The sequence below is a fragment of the Oryx dammah genome, unplaced genomic scaffold (genome assembly GCF_014754425.2).
Source record: "Oryx dammah isolate SB20612 unplaced genomic scaffold, SCBI_Odam_1.1 HiC_scaffold_11056, whole genome shotgun sequence".
NCBI lineage: Eukaryota > Metazoa > Chordata > Mammalia > Artiodactyla > Bovidae > Oryx > Oryx dammah.
This window is the reverse complement of record NW_024080450.1, coordinates 2,471,848-2,488,106: the sequence shown is the minus strand read 5'-3', so window position 1 is coordinate 2,488,106 and position 16,259 is coordinate 2,471,848. Positions and strand designations below refer to the sequence as shown.

General features: G+C 46.3%; 1 protein-coding gene across 5 annotated transcripts in view; it reads left to right on the top strand.

The window, feature by feature from the left end:
- LOC120860357 (protein-tyrosine kinase 2-beta) overlaps window positions 1-16,259 on the top strand; it is a 138,305-nt gene that overhangs the window by 63,007 nt on the left and 59,039 nt on the right. For 4 of the 5 annotated variants that reach the window (XM_040236164.1, XM_040236163.1, XM_040236162.1 and 1 more), the window contains exon 2: window positions 8,850-9,090. In XM_040236164.1, the coding sequence (XP_040092098.1) occupies window positions 8,887-9,090 (204 nt within the window). In that variant the 5' untranslated portion in view covers window positions 8,850-8,886. Of the gene's footprint in view, window positions 1-3,576; window positions 5,465-8,849; window positions 9,091-16,259 lie in introns of those variants that run through there. The other variant, XM_040236161.1, reaches the window with a different exon arrangement.

Sequence of the window (16,259 nt, the reverse complement as noted above, 5' to 3'; positions counted from 1 at the left end):
TTTACATTCCCACCAACAGGGTCGGAGGGTTCTCTTTTCTCCACACCCTCTCCAGCATATGTTATTTTTGATAGACTTTTTGAGCCTAGCCATTCTGACCCGTGTCAGGTGATGCCTTGCTGCAGTTTTTATTTGCATTCTTTAATAATTAGTGATGTTGAGCATCTCTTCATGTTCCTGTTGTCTTCTCTGGAGGAATTTCTGTCTAGGTCTTCTGCCCTTCATCAGTTGTGTTCTATTCAACTAGCTTATTCTTCAGGAAGCTGGTTCTGAATCAACTGGCAATTGTACTAGTTTTATTTCAGGTCCATAAACATAAGATTGTATTATTTTCTCCAGCTATGTTGGCTTGTTTAAAAGGTTTGTAGTGGTGCCTCAAAGTGTTTTTTTATTAGTATTTTTAACTGCTGAAGATTTTCCCTTCTATTTTTAATTTTCCCAAGTCATTTCACACACAGGTAGCATCCTGTTTACTTGACAGGGCATCTAATTTCACTAAAGTGAAAGACAATCACTGCAGTGTACAGACTGGGGCCACCAGCATGTTTAATGGCTTGGATATCTGTGTACAAAAAGCAAATTTGTAGTGTCTACTGAAGTTGCAAAGAGCAGCATACTGGGGGCTGTCAGGTGGAGAAGCTTGTTCAGGAGGATGTTTTGGTTGTTTTCAAGTGGTACTAGATGAGAAGACAGTACCATACTGTCAGACCTGGGTTTGTACTATCTAGTTGAAAATAAAAAAAAAACTTGAGTTTTCTTTTCATGGTCAATTTTTTTCTGTTTATTAAATGTATCATCAAAGATAAAATTCTATACACCATGATTATAATATTAATATATCAAAAGGCAAGTATCCTTTTTGGCACTGCAGGGCTGGAAATTTGATGTTTATGTGTGAGCTTTCGTCTGAGCAGAATTCTAGGGGCCATATCAGAAAAGCAGTGTCCACCTGAGCACAGGAATCACTTGCTGTGTGAAGACAAAGCACAGAGTTAGGGGACTCAGGCTGTGGGCTTTGTTTGTTGGGTTAAGATGGGAAATTCTGTGTTCTGGTCCTGCCTCTGCCATTTAACAACAGTGACCCCAGGCAAGCTACTTGATCACTTTTCCTCATCCTCCAAATGGGAGTGAAGTCTGCCTTGAGAGAGAGCAACAAGATAGCAAGTGATGGTGCAAACAGTCCAGAAATGGGTGCACAGAGGGTATGATGTGTGTATAAAGACCCTCTTTCCTCCCATCCGTCTGTTGCACTTTTAAAATATTTTTTAATGTGGATAATTTTTTAAAGTCTTTGTTGAATTTGTTACAGCATTGTTCCTGTTTTGTGTTCTGGTTTTTTGGCCTCGAGTCATGTGGGATCTTAGTTCCCCAACCAGGGATTGAACTCGCACCCTTTGCTTTAGAAGGCAAAGTCCCAACCACTGGACTACCAGGGAAGTCCCTGTTGTACTTTTTTTAAAACAATGACCTGAATGGGGTTAGTGAGTCCATCTCTTGCATGGCAGCCCTACAACCATTTGAAACCAGCCATCCAGTCCTCACTTCCCAGGACTCTCATCTCCCTTTAGCCTCAGGGTCGGCCCTCCAGGTTTCCAGGGCTCTGAGTGTCCTGGGAGATTCATCTTAGAACACAGCCTATCAAACCTAGGAGCCCTAGACCAGCAGTTCCATAGATGCAGTTGTTACCATGCAGAGCCCCAGGGGGAAGTCACCATCCTTATATTAGGGATTTTTTCTAGTAACCCCAACAGTGTTAACTTTTTGGCAGCTATTTCATGGTGACACAGCTTACGCCCCACTTTTTAATCCATGCTGTTGTTCAACCACATCTTCCTCATTCCAGACTGAGGGAGATTTTTTTTCTCTACATGAAGAACTTCACATTTAGCCCATTTCACTGGTTGCATTCTGTTTCCCTTGGTATGTCTTCCCTCTCGTGCAGATGTCAGGGGTCCTTCAGCCAGAGCCACAGTCTCCCCTAATCCTGTGCTGATCTTGGTGCTTCTTGTCTGACCACCACAAACTCCTTAAAGCCAAGTGCAGCGGTGTGAACAAGAGCCAGTTTGAGCAGCCATTGGTCCTCAGGTTAACACAGACATTTGATCAGTTGTTGGGGAAACCTATTGACCAGTTGTGAATTCACCTGCTTGTCATCTGGCATCCTCATTCACTTCTCAGGAAAATGGGGAAGAGCTCAAAACACCCAATGGAGCATGGATTCATCATGGTGCCAGATTTCCCAGCCCAACAACCAACACTTAAGCCTGCACAAAAAGAGAAATGGGGTTTGCTGGAGCTGAAAGCTGGAAGAGATGGAAAAGCCTGAGACTGGGACTCATAGTGGAGAAGTTGGAGAATTTAGTTGATGGTTAATGAGGACAGGGTGTGGCTTTGAAAACTACAACTTTTAGGAAACTGAAAAGAAACAGAAGTTCCTTGAAAAAAGGAGCTAGTCTTAACATTCTGTGCTTCTGGATCTTCCCTGGTGGTCCAGCAGCTAAGACTCCATGCTCCCAATGCAGGAGGCCAGGGTTTGATCCCTGGTCAGGGAGCTAGATCCCACATGCCCCAGATAAGGGTTCTCCTGCCCCAACTAAAGTTCCCACATGCTGCAATGAAGGTCAAAGATCCTGCCTGCCGCAACTAAAACCTCGAGCAGACAAATAAATACAATAATTGTATATATTTTAAAAATTCTGTGCTTCCGTACACCTTATAGTATGTTGCTATCTTGAAGTACTGGCTGGCCATATCGCTGCCAAGAGCAGGCAACATCCAGGGTCAGAGGTGGGCCTGAAGCAAGGGCTCTAGTCTCTGCCCCCATCCTACTCCCAGATCTCTCCCTGATAAAGCCCTGCAGTGCTGGAACCAGCGTGAGACACCCCTCTCTCCCCGAGTCTGCTGTCAGTGAGGTCACACTGGTAGCTTGAAAACAGAGATGTCAGAAGCATTTACACCAGAGAAATCTACAAACACTGCAACTGAGCCATCTTTCCTCTGGATTGCTGGTTGTGAAACTCATGTGCATGCTCAGTCACTTAAGTCGTGTCCAACTCTTTGCAACCCCATGGACTGTAGCCCGCCAGGCTCCTCTGTCCATGGGATTTCCCAGGCAAGAATACTGGAGTGGGCTGCCATTCCCATCTCCAGGAGCTCTTCCTGAGCCAGAGATGGAACCTGCATCTCCAGCATTGGCAGGTGGATTCTCTACTACTGAGCGACCCGGGAAGCCCAATGTGAAACTCATACAAAGGCATTACCTGAGCCTCTCCTCCTGCCTCCCATCTCTCACCTATGCTTCACTGTATGGCCCAAATTCTATTTTCTGAATGAAAATCTGCCTCTCCACAGGGTGGTGTGTTGCTACCACCTCATCTCATTTCCCAACAGCCCTTCGGCACCCTCCTGGCCAGCCCTGTATCATGTCACATGATTTCCTGATCTTACTGTGTCCCCTTTTCCTGAGACCCCAGGTGCCCAGAGGCAAGTCCTCTTCTTTGATCCTCTGACACCTAGGGGAGACCCCATTAGATCCTGTATCACATTGTGGCTGCTTTGCTTAATCCTTTTCCTTTTTACTGGATGAGTCCCTGCTTATGGGGACCCTCTTCTTTCTTCTGTTTATCTTCTTATCTCTGGATTCTGGCATGCCTCCTGAAACATAGCAAAGCAGAAAGGGAGAGAGAAAAGTGGGGGGAAGGAGGAGAAGGGAAGAAGAAGAAAAAGAAGGAAAGAAAAAAGGAAGGAAGGGAGGGGGAGAAAAACCAGCCAGCCCAAATCACTCATGAACTGGCCAGTTAGAAGCAAGGGGAGGGGGATTTCATGAAGGGTTGGGGAAACAGGGGTACCCAGAAGTCACCAGGAGGTAAAAACTCTCTGCCCAGCTGTAGGGCTCAGAGCCCTTGAACCAGTGAGAGAACAGAGGTTCTGTGAACAAGAAAGGGCAGGTCTCCCACCCCCCCGAGAGCCAGCCCCAGTCAGGTGACCTCTGGTCACAAAGTGCTGGTAAGAGAATGATCCGAAGTAGGTAATGTGTGCGGAGGTGGCAGGCTGAAAATGCAATAGAGTCTCAGTAGAGGATTTTTGAATGACATTGAATTACAGCTGGCATTAATCACAACCTTCCTGGGTCCTTCCTTTGCAAGGTAGTGGGGAGGGATGCTTGGAGAGGAGGGGAAGGGATTAAACAAGTGATGGATTGGGCTTCCCTAGGGTGAGCAGAATGCTGCCACCCAGTGGGAACTGGAGCTTGAAAGGGCTTGGGCTGGGGAGGGGCACTGCATGGAGCCAGTAGGGCCCGGCTTCCCAGAAACACAGGCCTCACTCCCCAAGACTGCAAGGTCATTGCCAATTCGTTAAGTGGCTGTTCTCAGCAGGCCTCTGCAGAGGAAAGGCATGTGTTCCCCATTTTGTTGATGTGGAAACGGCAAGAGGAAGTGACTCAGAGACAGAGTGGAAATAAAGTGTGTGTCTCATGACATTCTGGCTTCTGCTGGACGCAGAGGACTGGCCTTTCAACTGTGTCCTAGGGGGCCTCCTTCCATGTACAGAACAGACGATGGCTCTAAGTGTGAGCAGAGGGTTAGAGGCGGAGGTGATCTTTTCAGGTGCCAAGGTAGATGGAGTGGGTGGCACTGGTACTGGAGATAGGAAGGATTGTCACAACCCCCTGAGCCTTGACTTACTGGCTCTGTTTAATCTTTTACAAGCAGACACTGGTATTGGGTTTCTAGTTCTTTCTTCTGCCAAGTCACAGGCATTTAAAAAAATACACATGCCAGGGAATCTATCTAAGTAATCTCTGATTTTTCAGAAAATTCTCTAGGATAGGTAATGTTAGCCTCCTATCCCAAGAAAGGAAACTGAGGTCTTGAGAGATATCCTTGTCCAGATCACACAGCTGAGAAGCAGCAGAGATTGAAGGCCACCACATTGCCTAACTGTGAAATCCCTCGTGAGTAACGCCCCAGACTTGTGCAGCATGGCAGCCCCGGGGACATGAGTTTTAAACCAGGTTCAAATGAGTCAGGTGTCTGTGCTCTCTTCCTGATACTGTGCCATCTTCCTGACTAATGGTGCCCTGTCTCTGATCCCTGAAATCCAGGGCAGAACTTCCAGTCCTCAAGACTTTGCCTTTTACCCTTGGAACTCCCAGTGTCACCTCAAGTCTGGTTGCCCAAGAGGCCCAGCTTCAATGTCAGTTGCTAAAGGCTATTACTGTCATCTCATAAATTAATGAACATTGGAAAACCAAACCAAAAAAAAAAAAAAAGGTGGAAAGACAAAGAATGAAAGACTGCCCCTGCACTTCAAATGGAATACATTGAGCTTTATGATGGATTCTCTATAGTGTCCTTATTTTTTCTCATTTTTCCAAGGACACAGCAAAATATCACCAAAGGCCATCATCCACCTGCCAGCTGCTGTTTGGGAACTCTGTCCCATCCCAGCCTGACGTCTCAAGGTACAAGGGCTGGTTGGTGGCAGAGCCGGACACTTGGTTGGCAGGACGTGATACCATGGGCCCTCTAATCTTTGGCAACTCGGCAGCCTTAATACTCTGCCCTTACCAGTTGTGTGATCCTGACAAAGTCACCTCACTGGACCTCTCTAACATTACCTATCCTGCAGACTGTTTCTAGAGAATGAACGGTTGCTTACACAAGCTCCCTAACACACAGTGTGTGTTCAGTAAGATGTAACGTTACCCTGCAACATCTTCAAAAACAAGAGTATATTTTTCTAACAGAAACAGACTCATAGACTTAGAGAATGAATTCATGGTTGCCAGGGAAGAGGATGGGAAGAAGAGATAGTTAGGGAGTTTGGGATGGATGTATACACCTTGCTATATTTAAAATAGATAGCCAACAAGGACCTACTGTATAGCATAGGAAACTCTTCTCTATGTTGTGTGGCAGCCTGAATGGGAGGGGCTTTGGGGAGAGAATGGATACATGTATATGTATGGCTGAGTCCTTTCACTCTCCACCTGAAAGTATCACAACATTGTTAATCAGCTATCCTTGTTCAGTTGCTAAGTCATGTCTGACTCTTTTCGACCCCACAGACTACAGAACACCAGGCTTCCCTGTCCTTCACTATCTGCTGGAGTTTGCTCAAACTCATGTCCATTGAGTTGGTGATGGTATCTAACCATCTCATCAGCTATACTCCAATATAAAATAAAAAGTTAAAAATAAATAAATAAATATCCTAATTTCCCCCCTGCCCCCTTCAGGCAGATGAATGTCTCGTGTTCAGGAAGAATGTCCTGTATTTTTTTCCTGAAGTCTTCAGGGATGCAAAGACTGTTCAGCTTCCATCAGTGCCCTTGGCAGGTCTTGTCCAAGACGTTCTTAGAGCCAATCAAAACTTTTCCTGTTTTAATTTGAGCCCATTTCCTTGTGTTTGTTATTCTTTGGCTCTGACTTGGGCGGATCTGGGGGCTGGGAGGCAGCCTGGAGCCCACACTGGCTCACTGCCAGGGTTCTCCCCAGGGTGGTGGGATGATCTCTGCTCTGCCAGTGCTCGCAGGGTCTGGGGCTGGCCGGGACGCAGGGAGAAGGGGTCACCAGGCAGTGGTCCAGGTCTGGACTGGAAGGCAGGGGTTTTGATTCACACATGGAGAGCCAGAGGATTTTGTGATCATCAAAATCCAGAGGCAAGCTGTCAATGAGAGATTCAAGTTATCAGGCAAAGTCTGGAGGGACAGGCAGGTTGTGTTGTCAGGAAGCATGAGCTAGAGTCAGTGGGCTATTCTCCTGTCTTCCACACTGAGTCCACTGCTGTACGTTGGTAGATTGAAATCAGCCGTGGTGAGCTGGGAGAGAAGACCATGCATGAAGCTGAGGGCTGTTTTCTCTAAGACCCCAGGAGGGACCCCTTTGGCAGTTCACTGCAGATCTGCACTGACAGCTGGTGGTTTTGGATGCCCTTGAGGGAGTTGCCATGTGTCATCAGAGATGTGGGTACCACCTTTCTGGACTGAGGTCTTGACTGAGGTCTTTTGTCCAGAATCTTAAGTCCCTCCAGGACCTGTCATGACCACATCCTAGCTTGGGAAGGGGTGACACTCTCTAAGCCAGGAGGATTCAAGACTCTTTACAGATTGGGATGTTCCATGTTGGGCTGACACTTTTTTTTTTTTTCTTGCATGGAGTTTGTGCCAATATCAGTGGTATCAAGGTACAGAGATTTCCTATCTACCCCTACCCTCAAACATGCATAGTCACCCTGGCTACTAACATCCCCCACCAGAGTGGTACATTCATTACATTCTGGTGTGTAGTGTATGTTCAATCGCTCAGTCATGTCCAACTCTTTGCAACCCCATGGACTGTAGCCCACCAGGTTCCTCTGTCCTTGGAATTTTCCCATCAAGAATACTGGAGTGGGTTACCATTTCCTTCTCCAGGGGATCTTCCCAACCCAGGGATTGAACCTGCGTCCCCTGCTTGGCAGGCAGATTATTTACAACTGAGACACCTGGGAAGCCCAGGTCCTTATTAGTTATCTATTTTATATGTAGTAGTGTGTATATGTCAGTCCAAATCTCCCAATTTATCCCTCCCCTCCCCTTATTCTCTGGCAACCAGAAGTTTGTTTTCTACATCTGTGACTCTATTTCTGTTTCATGAATAAGTTCACTTGTCACTCCATCCTTCAGCCCGCAACTCCTAGTCTAGGAATGTTCCCCTAAAATCACAGTCTCTTGTTAGAAGGGAGAGATTTCTCTGTAGGAATGGGTTTTGATGAGAACTAAACTTAGTCTAGAATGGAAGTTCCCAACCTAGCCTGAATGTTAGAAACATCCTTGGAAACTTAAAAATACCAGTGCCAGGCCTCCCGCAGACCACCTTACTGACAATCTCTGGGCATGGGTCTAGATTTATACTTTCTTAACAGCTTCCCAGGGGATATTAATGTGGAGCCAAGGTTGGCATCTCCAGTCTGGTGTCAGACTTCCTTTGCTCCCTTTGAGCATTCCTAAAGCAGGAATAGCTTTAGACCAGTGATGGTAAACCCTACAGAGCTGTTGTTGAATCAAGAAGCCAGGGCCAATGTTGGCTGAGATTCGGGTGAACTGAAGAGTCCCAGGATACTTTAGTCCATGTAGATGTCAACCAAACTGTCGTCAGAACTGGGCTGGGTCTTCTAGGGGCCCAGTCGCACCCCCTAACCCCCTCGACACCCCTCCTCCAGCAGAAAGACCTCTCAGATTGGGATGCCAGGGTGCCATCTGATATGGTGACAGATGCTCTGGGAGATGACTTCCAGTGGGACCGAGGCTGCCAGCCCTGAAACCCAGGCTGGCGGCTGCAGGTGGGTGCGGGCAAAGCCATCAGCCCCCGGCTGGTCCCCTACCTGGATCCTTTCCTGGCTTCCCCATCCCACTGCCCTCCAGGCTACCCATTTTCCACTTCTGTTTTTTCCCGGCTTCTCCCCCCTTGTCCCTGTTCCTCTCCTGCTATTTTCTACTGTCTTGCTTTTCACTTTTTCTGCTCAGCTGTGCCTTGGAATCATGCTGGGGCCGCCTCCTCTCACAGCTGCGTTTGCAAAATGTGGGCCCCTTGCCTAGGAGCCAGTGTGGGAGGAAGAAAGTGATGGGGAGAAGGGGCCCCTCACAGAGAGCACCCGCCTGCACACACCAGATCCCCTGGCTGGTACCTGGAAGTTCATTCAGACTGCTCCTTTGCACTTCCGCTTCCCCATCCTCCAAGCTGGATGCCTTTAAGAGGCGTCTTCAGGAGTAGGAGGAGGTGTGCTTGCTGGGTGCTGCCCCTGGGGGGTGAGGCAGGTGGGCCCACGCCCATCATTTCAGGGCCATCCCTCTACTGTCTCCGCAGGACTGCGATGTGCTGGTCCTAGCCGCCGTCAGAGAGGATGTCCAGGGTGTCTGAGGCCCTGAGCCGAGTGAAGGTGGGCACATTACGTCAGCCTGAAGGCCCCCCAGAGCCCATGGTGGTGGTGCCAGTAGACGTGGAAAAGGAAGACGTGAGGATCCTCAAGGTCTGCTTCTATGGCAACAGCTTCAACCCTGGGAAGAACTTCAAACTGGTTAAATGCACTGTGCAGAGCGAGATCCGGGTGAGTGTGGCGGGCACCACCTGCTCCATCCATTTGTCCATCTCTCCCTCACTCTTCCTGAGTGGCTGAGCATCTCTCCTTCAGCCTGACAGCTCTCCTGTATCCACTCCCTGGATGGCAGGGACGAGTGGGCACCAGAGGGATGCTCTCCTCCTGCAGCTCTGGGCTTCCTCTCCAAGGCTCTGCTGCTCTAGGGTGGGGGCAGAGTGTGTAGCCTTCCTTCAAACCCTAGGTCATTTGCTCAAGCTTTGATTTATATCTCATTTCAACTTGTTCCTTATTTATGACATTTGAGGCTCTGCAAGGGATATACATGCTCCCTCTCGTCTCAAAGAGCTCACACTCTCATGGAATTGGAATACACAAGTGATTGCATTGAACACAGAACAAGAGTGATTTTCCCAGACATGCCCTGGATGCTTAGAAAAGGGAGCTGTGGAGGCATTTAGAGGATGGTAATAAACTAGAGATGCCCTTGACCAGGTGCCTGGTTGCCAGGCCCTTTCTGAGGCTGTACTTCAACTGGTTCATTCTCATCCAGAGTCACAGAATCTGTTTTGCAAATCCAAGTACCCACAGTCACCAGGGCACCTTGACACCAGGAAGCTAACTCACCTTAACCAAATGTATGAGAGCTTGTCATCAGAAGCAGAGCCACAATACACCGATTAATTTTAAATGCAACATTTATTGAACAATTCCTATATACATGGGGCTTCCCTGGTGGCTCAGATGGTAAAGAATCCACTTGCAATGCAGGAGACCCAGGTTCAATTCCCAGGTCAGGAAGATCCCCTGGAGAAGGACATGGCAACCCACTCTAGTATTCTTGCCTGGAGAATCCCATGGACAGAAGAGCCTGGCGGGCTACAGTCCATGGAGTCACAAAGAGTTGGACATAACTAAGCAACTAACACTTTTCTTTCTTTCCTATATACATGCCTGAATCAACCCCTCTACATTATCTGGTTGAACCTTTGCGATAGATACAGCAAGGATATCACTTTCCACTGCTCAGAGTATTCCTTTCTGATGATGCGAAAGTAAGCCAAGGCCAAACTGATTCTCCAGAGCTGGCTTTGCTGGGTTTGTCATTTGAACAAAGGAAGCAGGAGGATCTTTGGAACACTCATCAGATCTGAGAGAGCTGGATGAACCATCTCTAGTCCTGTAATCACCAACCCTGCCATGTCCCAGAAGTCACCATTTCCCAGACTCAGAAAGCGTCTCTTCCAGTCAGCACTGGCAGCAGCCTCTCCACGTCTGTGCATTTGGCTGCCTTCTGGCTGTAATAGCACATGCTGTGCTTCAACACGCCGAGCCAAATGTAATTGATTAGGTCTCTGTCTTGGCCTATTGTCACAATTGATTCTGGGTTGGTTCTTCCCTCTGTTTCCTATAACTGATCTGATGAGGGCCTTGTCTGCATCTTATGGTTCCAGATATGTGTGTACAATTGTGTCCCAGGAGAAAGTCCTAGGCACTTTCCTCCAAAAGGATGTTTTCAGATCTCCTTAACTCTCTACTTCTTGAGCCTTCCTTTGAGTATATCATCTTTGCAGATAGCTGATGCCATCTACAATGGGGTTTACTAGTTTAATTTCAGAAGGCAATCCAATTTCCATGTTTGGAGCATCTTCTTGCCCTTTCTGGCTGAAACCCAAAGAGCATGTAGTTAAACTAATCAGATTAGGATGTGCTCTGTGGTGTGCACGCATGCTCAGTTGCTCAGTTGTGTCCAACTCTTTTCAACCCCATGTACTGTAGCCCATGCTTCTCTGTCCATGGAATTTCCCAGGCAGGAATACTTGTGAGGATAGCCATCCCCTTCTCTAGGGTGCCTTCCCATCCCAGGGATTGAACCCAGGGCTCCTGCATTGCAAGCAGATTCTTTGCCATCTGAGCCACCAGGGAAACCCATGTTCTGTGGAGGTATGGTGAAAAGGAACCCAAAAGGATTGGTGGATTGGAAGAGGCAGTACTGAAGAGGGCTTTCTAAGAGGAGGACACAGCAAGAACAAAGACAGGGAGGCTGCTGAACAGTGGGTAGTTGGGTTTGGCTGGGGCATGTGTTATATTTAGAAAAGTATCTAGAGTGAAGATCAAAAAGGAAATTTGATGGCGGATAAGGGAGGGGCTAGAATATCAAGCTGAGAAATCTGGGCTCAGACAGGCACTAGAGACACACAGCTTTCAAGCAAGAGAGAGGCTTTCCTGGAGCCATCTGATGTCTTGCTGGGAGCTTAAGGGGAAAAAATAGAAAAGCCTACAGAAAGGGCAAGGAGACCTGAGCTTAGAAAGAATGGTTCAGGGACTTCCCTGGCATCCAGTGATGAAGACTTCACCTTCCAATGAAGGGGGTGCAGGTTCAACCCCTGGTCAAGGAGCTAAGATCCCACAGGCCTCATGGCCAAAAATCCAAAACACAAAACAGAAACACTGTTGTAACACATTCAATAAAGACTTTACAAATGATCCACATCAAAAAATCTTAAGAAAAAATGAAGAATGGCTAGTACTTGAAGTATTATCTGGAGAAGTATAAAAACAGAGGTGGAAAAAACAAAGAAAGAAGTGGTAGCCTCCTAGGAGTTAATGTCCCAGCCTTCTGATTTTTCCTGTTTCACATCTGTCCTAGAGGCAACATGTCACCTGCCCACTGAAAACAGCCATGCCTTTAAAATCGTCTAGACCTTGAGCTTTATACCACTCTACCCTTACTGGTTGTATGGCCTTAGACCCAACACTTAGCCAATCTGGCTCAGTCCCCTCACCTAGGGACTATGCCTGCCTGTAGCCTCATTGTTAAGGATCAGAGTTGGTAGATGAGAAGCATCCAGAATATAGCAAGAGCTCAATCTTTGGAAGTTATTGACTGTGTGGGTATTATGTCCTTACCCTGCTCAAGAATCTCCAAGGGGTTCTAATCCCCTGTAGAATAAAATTAAAATCATCTTCTTTTAGTGTTTATCCACTTACCTGTCATATCTTCAAGTAAAGTAAGATGATCAGATTTGTAGTTTGAAACAGTTTGTAGTGTCCTGCAAGATGTTAGGAAGTACATTCTGGAGAAGGTTTTTTTAAGGTCAAAGGAGTTTGGAGATGCTTGGTTAAATAATTCTGAACCAATTCCTTTGTGACAGGACTTCTTAGAATCTTTAATATGCTGTTCTGCATGATGGGTTCTAATAAAGAGCCACAGCAGTGATGTTCTCTTCAGTTCAGTTCAGTTCAGTCCCTCAGTCATATCCGACTCTTTGCAACCCCATGAATTACAGCACGCCAGGCCTCCCTGTCCATCACCAACTCCTGGAGTTCACTCAAACTCATGTCCATTGAGTCGGTGATGCCATCCAGCCTGTTGTCTCCTTCTCCTCCTGCCCTCAATCCCTCCCAGCATCAGAATCTTTTCCAATGAGTCAACTCTTCACATGAGGTGGCCAAAGTACTGGAGTTTCAGCTTTAGCACCATTCCTTCCAAAGAACACCCAGGACCAATCTCTTTTAGAATGGACTTGTTGGATCTCCTTGCAGTCCAAGGGACTCTCAAGAGTCTTCTCCAACACCACAGTTCAAAAGCATCAATTCTTCGGTGCTCAGCTTTCTTCACAGTCCATCTCTCACATCCATACATGACCACCAGAAAAACCATAGCCTTGACTAGACGGACCTTTGTTGGCAAAGTAATGTTTCTGCTTTTGAATATGCTATCTAAGGTGGTCATAACTTTCCTTCCAAGGAGTAAGCGTCTTAATTTCATGGCTGCAATCACCATCTGCAGTGATTTTGGAGCCCCAAAAAATAAAGTCTGACACTGTTTCCACTGTTTCCCCATCTATTTCCTATGAAGCAATGGGATCAGATGCCATGATCTTTGTTTTCTGAATGTTGAGCTTTAAGCCAACTTTTTCACTCTCCTCTTTCACTTTCATCAAGAGGCATTTTAGTTCCTCTTCACTTTCTGCCATAAGGGTGGTGTCATCTGCATATCTGAGGCTGTTCTCTTAAGTCAATCATTTCTTATTTGCCTAAGAAACACTTTCTCCTATAAGTTGGACAACCAGTTCTCTAAGAAATCATTTAGGGATCTGTTTCCCTCAACTCCTACCAAAGTACAAAAAGTGTAGGAGAGAGGAAAGGCTGGTGAAAGGCAGAAGAATTAGAAAGCCATGGCTGTAGCGTAGGTGGGATATGATAAACTAAGGGAATGGCATAGGTTACAAAGACAAGTCAACAGATCCAAGTGCATCTAAACAGGCAGAATCAATAGAACTTGATGATTAACCTGATGTAGGGAGGGAGAGAAAGAAAGGAAACAAGGATGATTCAAGCTTTTGCTTGGGCAACTGAATGGGCGTTGGTACCATTCATTGAGATACCAACAGAGAAAGGAAGGACATTCTGAGATTTCAGCTTTATGAGTGTTCTGTTTGACATATTTATGAAACACCCTCATAGAAGGGCATGGACTTGGAGCTGAGGAGGGAGAAAGGCCCTAGAGATGAGGATTTGGGAGTCATTATGCAGTGGATATCATATGAATAGGTAGGATCACCCATGGAGAATTAGAAGAGCAAAAAAAAGGTTCTAAGTAGGAAAACTTGGGCAATCAACTTCTAAGGGGATGATCAGTTCAGTCGCTCAGTCCTGTCCGACTCTTTGCAACCCCATGAATCACAGCACTCCAGGCCTTCCTGTCCATCACCAACTCCCGGAGTTCACTCAAACTCACGTCCATCGAGTCAGTGATGCCATCCAGCCATCTCATCCTCTGTCGTCCCCTTCTCCTCCTGCTGCCAATCCCTCCCAGCATCAGAGTCTTTTCCAATGAGTCAACTCTTCACATGAGGTGGCCAAAGTATTGGAGTTTCAGCTTTAGCGTCATTCCTTCCAAAGAATACCCGGGACTGATGTCCTTTAGGATGGACTGGTTGGGTCTCCTTGCAGTCTAAGGGACTCTCAGAGTCTTCTCCAACACCACAGTTCAAAAGCGTCAATTCTTCGGTGCTCAGCTTTCTTCACAGTCCAACTCTCACATCCATACATGACTACTGGAAAAACCATAGCCTTGACTAGATGGACCTTAGTCGGCAAAGAGGGGCAAATGAAGGAAAAAAGAAGAATCATCCAGAGGAAGATGAAAAGAACCAAGAGAGCAGAAAGGAGAGACAAAGGCAGAGGAAACATTGAGGGAAGAGTGGTTAGCTGTGTCAGATTCTCAGAAAGGTCAAGTCAGATAAGGGTAAAAGTAGACTCATTGACTTTACCAGCAGGTGCTATAATGCTCTTTTTCTGGTCAATTTCAATGAAAAGATGGGGGAAGAAGCCATTGTGCAGTCAGTTGGAGAGCAGAGACAGTGAATGTCACCATTCCAGAGAGGCTTTGCTCATGTAAGGAAGGAAAGAGGAAAAGGCAAGAGGAACAGTGTTACTGGCAAAGTAAAGAGCTTTTGCTAAGATCCTGAAGTGACCAATACACCTGTTAGTTTTGAGGCTAAAGGATGTCCAAGGCTGACTAGCTATTTTGGATTTTACCCCATCTTCCATGGAGAGCTACTGATATAGTTTAATGTGAGTGACATGAGATTGTGTTTTTAAAAGATCACTTGGGTTACACAGTGGAAAATAGATTGGAGAGGGCAAGAATGGATGTAAGAAGATGTTAGGGGGCTATTGTGATGATCCAGATAAGAGATGATGGTAGTTTAGATTAAGACTGTAGCCATGGAGGTGATGGTGGTGATCACGATGGTGATGGTAATCTTGAAAGGGTTGATGATGCTGGTGGTGGTGATAATGGTGCCGGTGGTAATGATGGTGGTGATAATAATGATGACATTTATGGTGATGGTGATGGCAGTGATGATGGTGGCAGTAGTTGTGATGATGACAGCGGTGGTGATGATGAGGATCAATGATGATGATAATGTTGATGGTACTGATAGTGGTGGTGATGATGATGGTGTTATGGTGATGGTAGTGATGGTGATGATGGTAGTAATGGTGGTGATGGTAGTGATGGTGGTGATGATCGTGGTAGTGATGTAATAGTGGTACTGCTTATGGTGGTGGTGATGATAATAGCAACTAGCAATTTTGAAAGTACATCATAAGCATTATCTCATCAACTTCTCAGAAGAAACCTAGAAGCACATACTACTATTATCTCCATTCTCTATATATGGAAATAAGGTTCAGAAGTGTTAAGCAAATTGCTAGTAAGTGGTGAAACCTGTTTTCAAACCCAGGCAATCCCCTTCCAGAGCCTGCACTCTTAATCACCATGGTCTATGGAGAGAAGTGATTGTAATCCAGAAAATTTAAGAGATGAAAATGAAAGGTTTTGCTAATGAACCAGAGATTCAGAAACAAAGAAGAAGGTGTCAAGAATAGCAGCCCTAGTTCAGGTGGTCAGGGTCCCAACTCCCTAAGGTGAAAGACACTTGAAGAGAAACTGGTTGGAGAGTGGGGAGATCCCAGAACCAGTTGTGGACTGTCGAGTGCAATTGGGATGCTCTGACATTTTCATGTTACATTATATATGTGAAATCTTCCCTGGTGGCTCAGACAGTAAAGCGTCTGCCTACAATGCAGGAGACCTGGGTTTGATCCCTGGGTCAGGAAGATCCCCTGGAGAAGGAAATGGCAACCCACTCGAGTACTCTTGCCTGGAGAATCCCATAGACGGAGGAGCCTGGTGGGCTATATAGTCCATGGGGTCGCAAAGAGTCGGACACAACTTCACTTTCACTTTCACTTTCACTATATATGTGAAGATGTTGAGTAGACTGTTTAATACGTGATTCTGGAGGAAAAACTGGGCTGGAGATAGACACTTGGATCTTGTCAGCCTCTGCATGGTGGTTAAAGCCGTGAATGTGGGTAAAATCATCAAAGAAGTCCTGAATAATTTCATCATCCATTTTACAAGGATGTGTTGAGTGCCCCCATGTACCTGGCACCATGCCGGTTATGGCATGGAAGTAAAATCAAACCCCAAACACAAATACAATCCCTGCTTTCAGTGGGCTTTCAGGCCAAGGACCCACAGAAATGAATGACATTGACCCCCACTGATGAATGAACCTTCACAAATGGAGACAAGTGCTCCAACAGGAAGAAAGAAATTCTGTGAGAGCACAGAGTACAAAAGAGCTTGGTCTAAACAT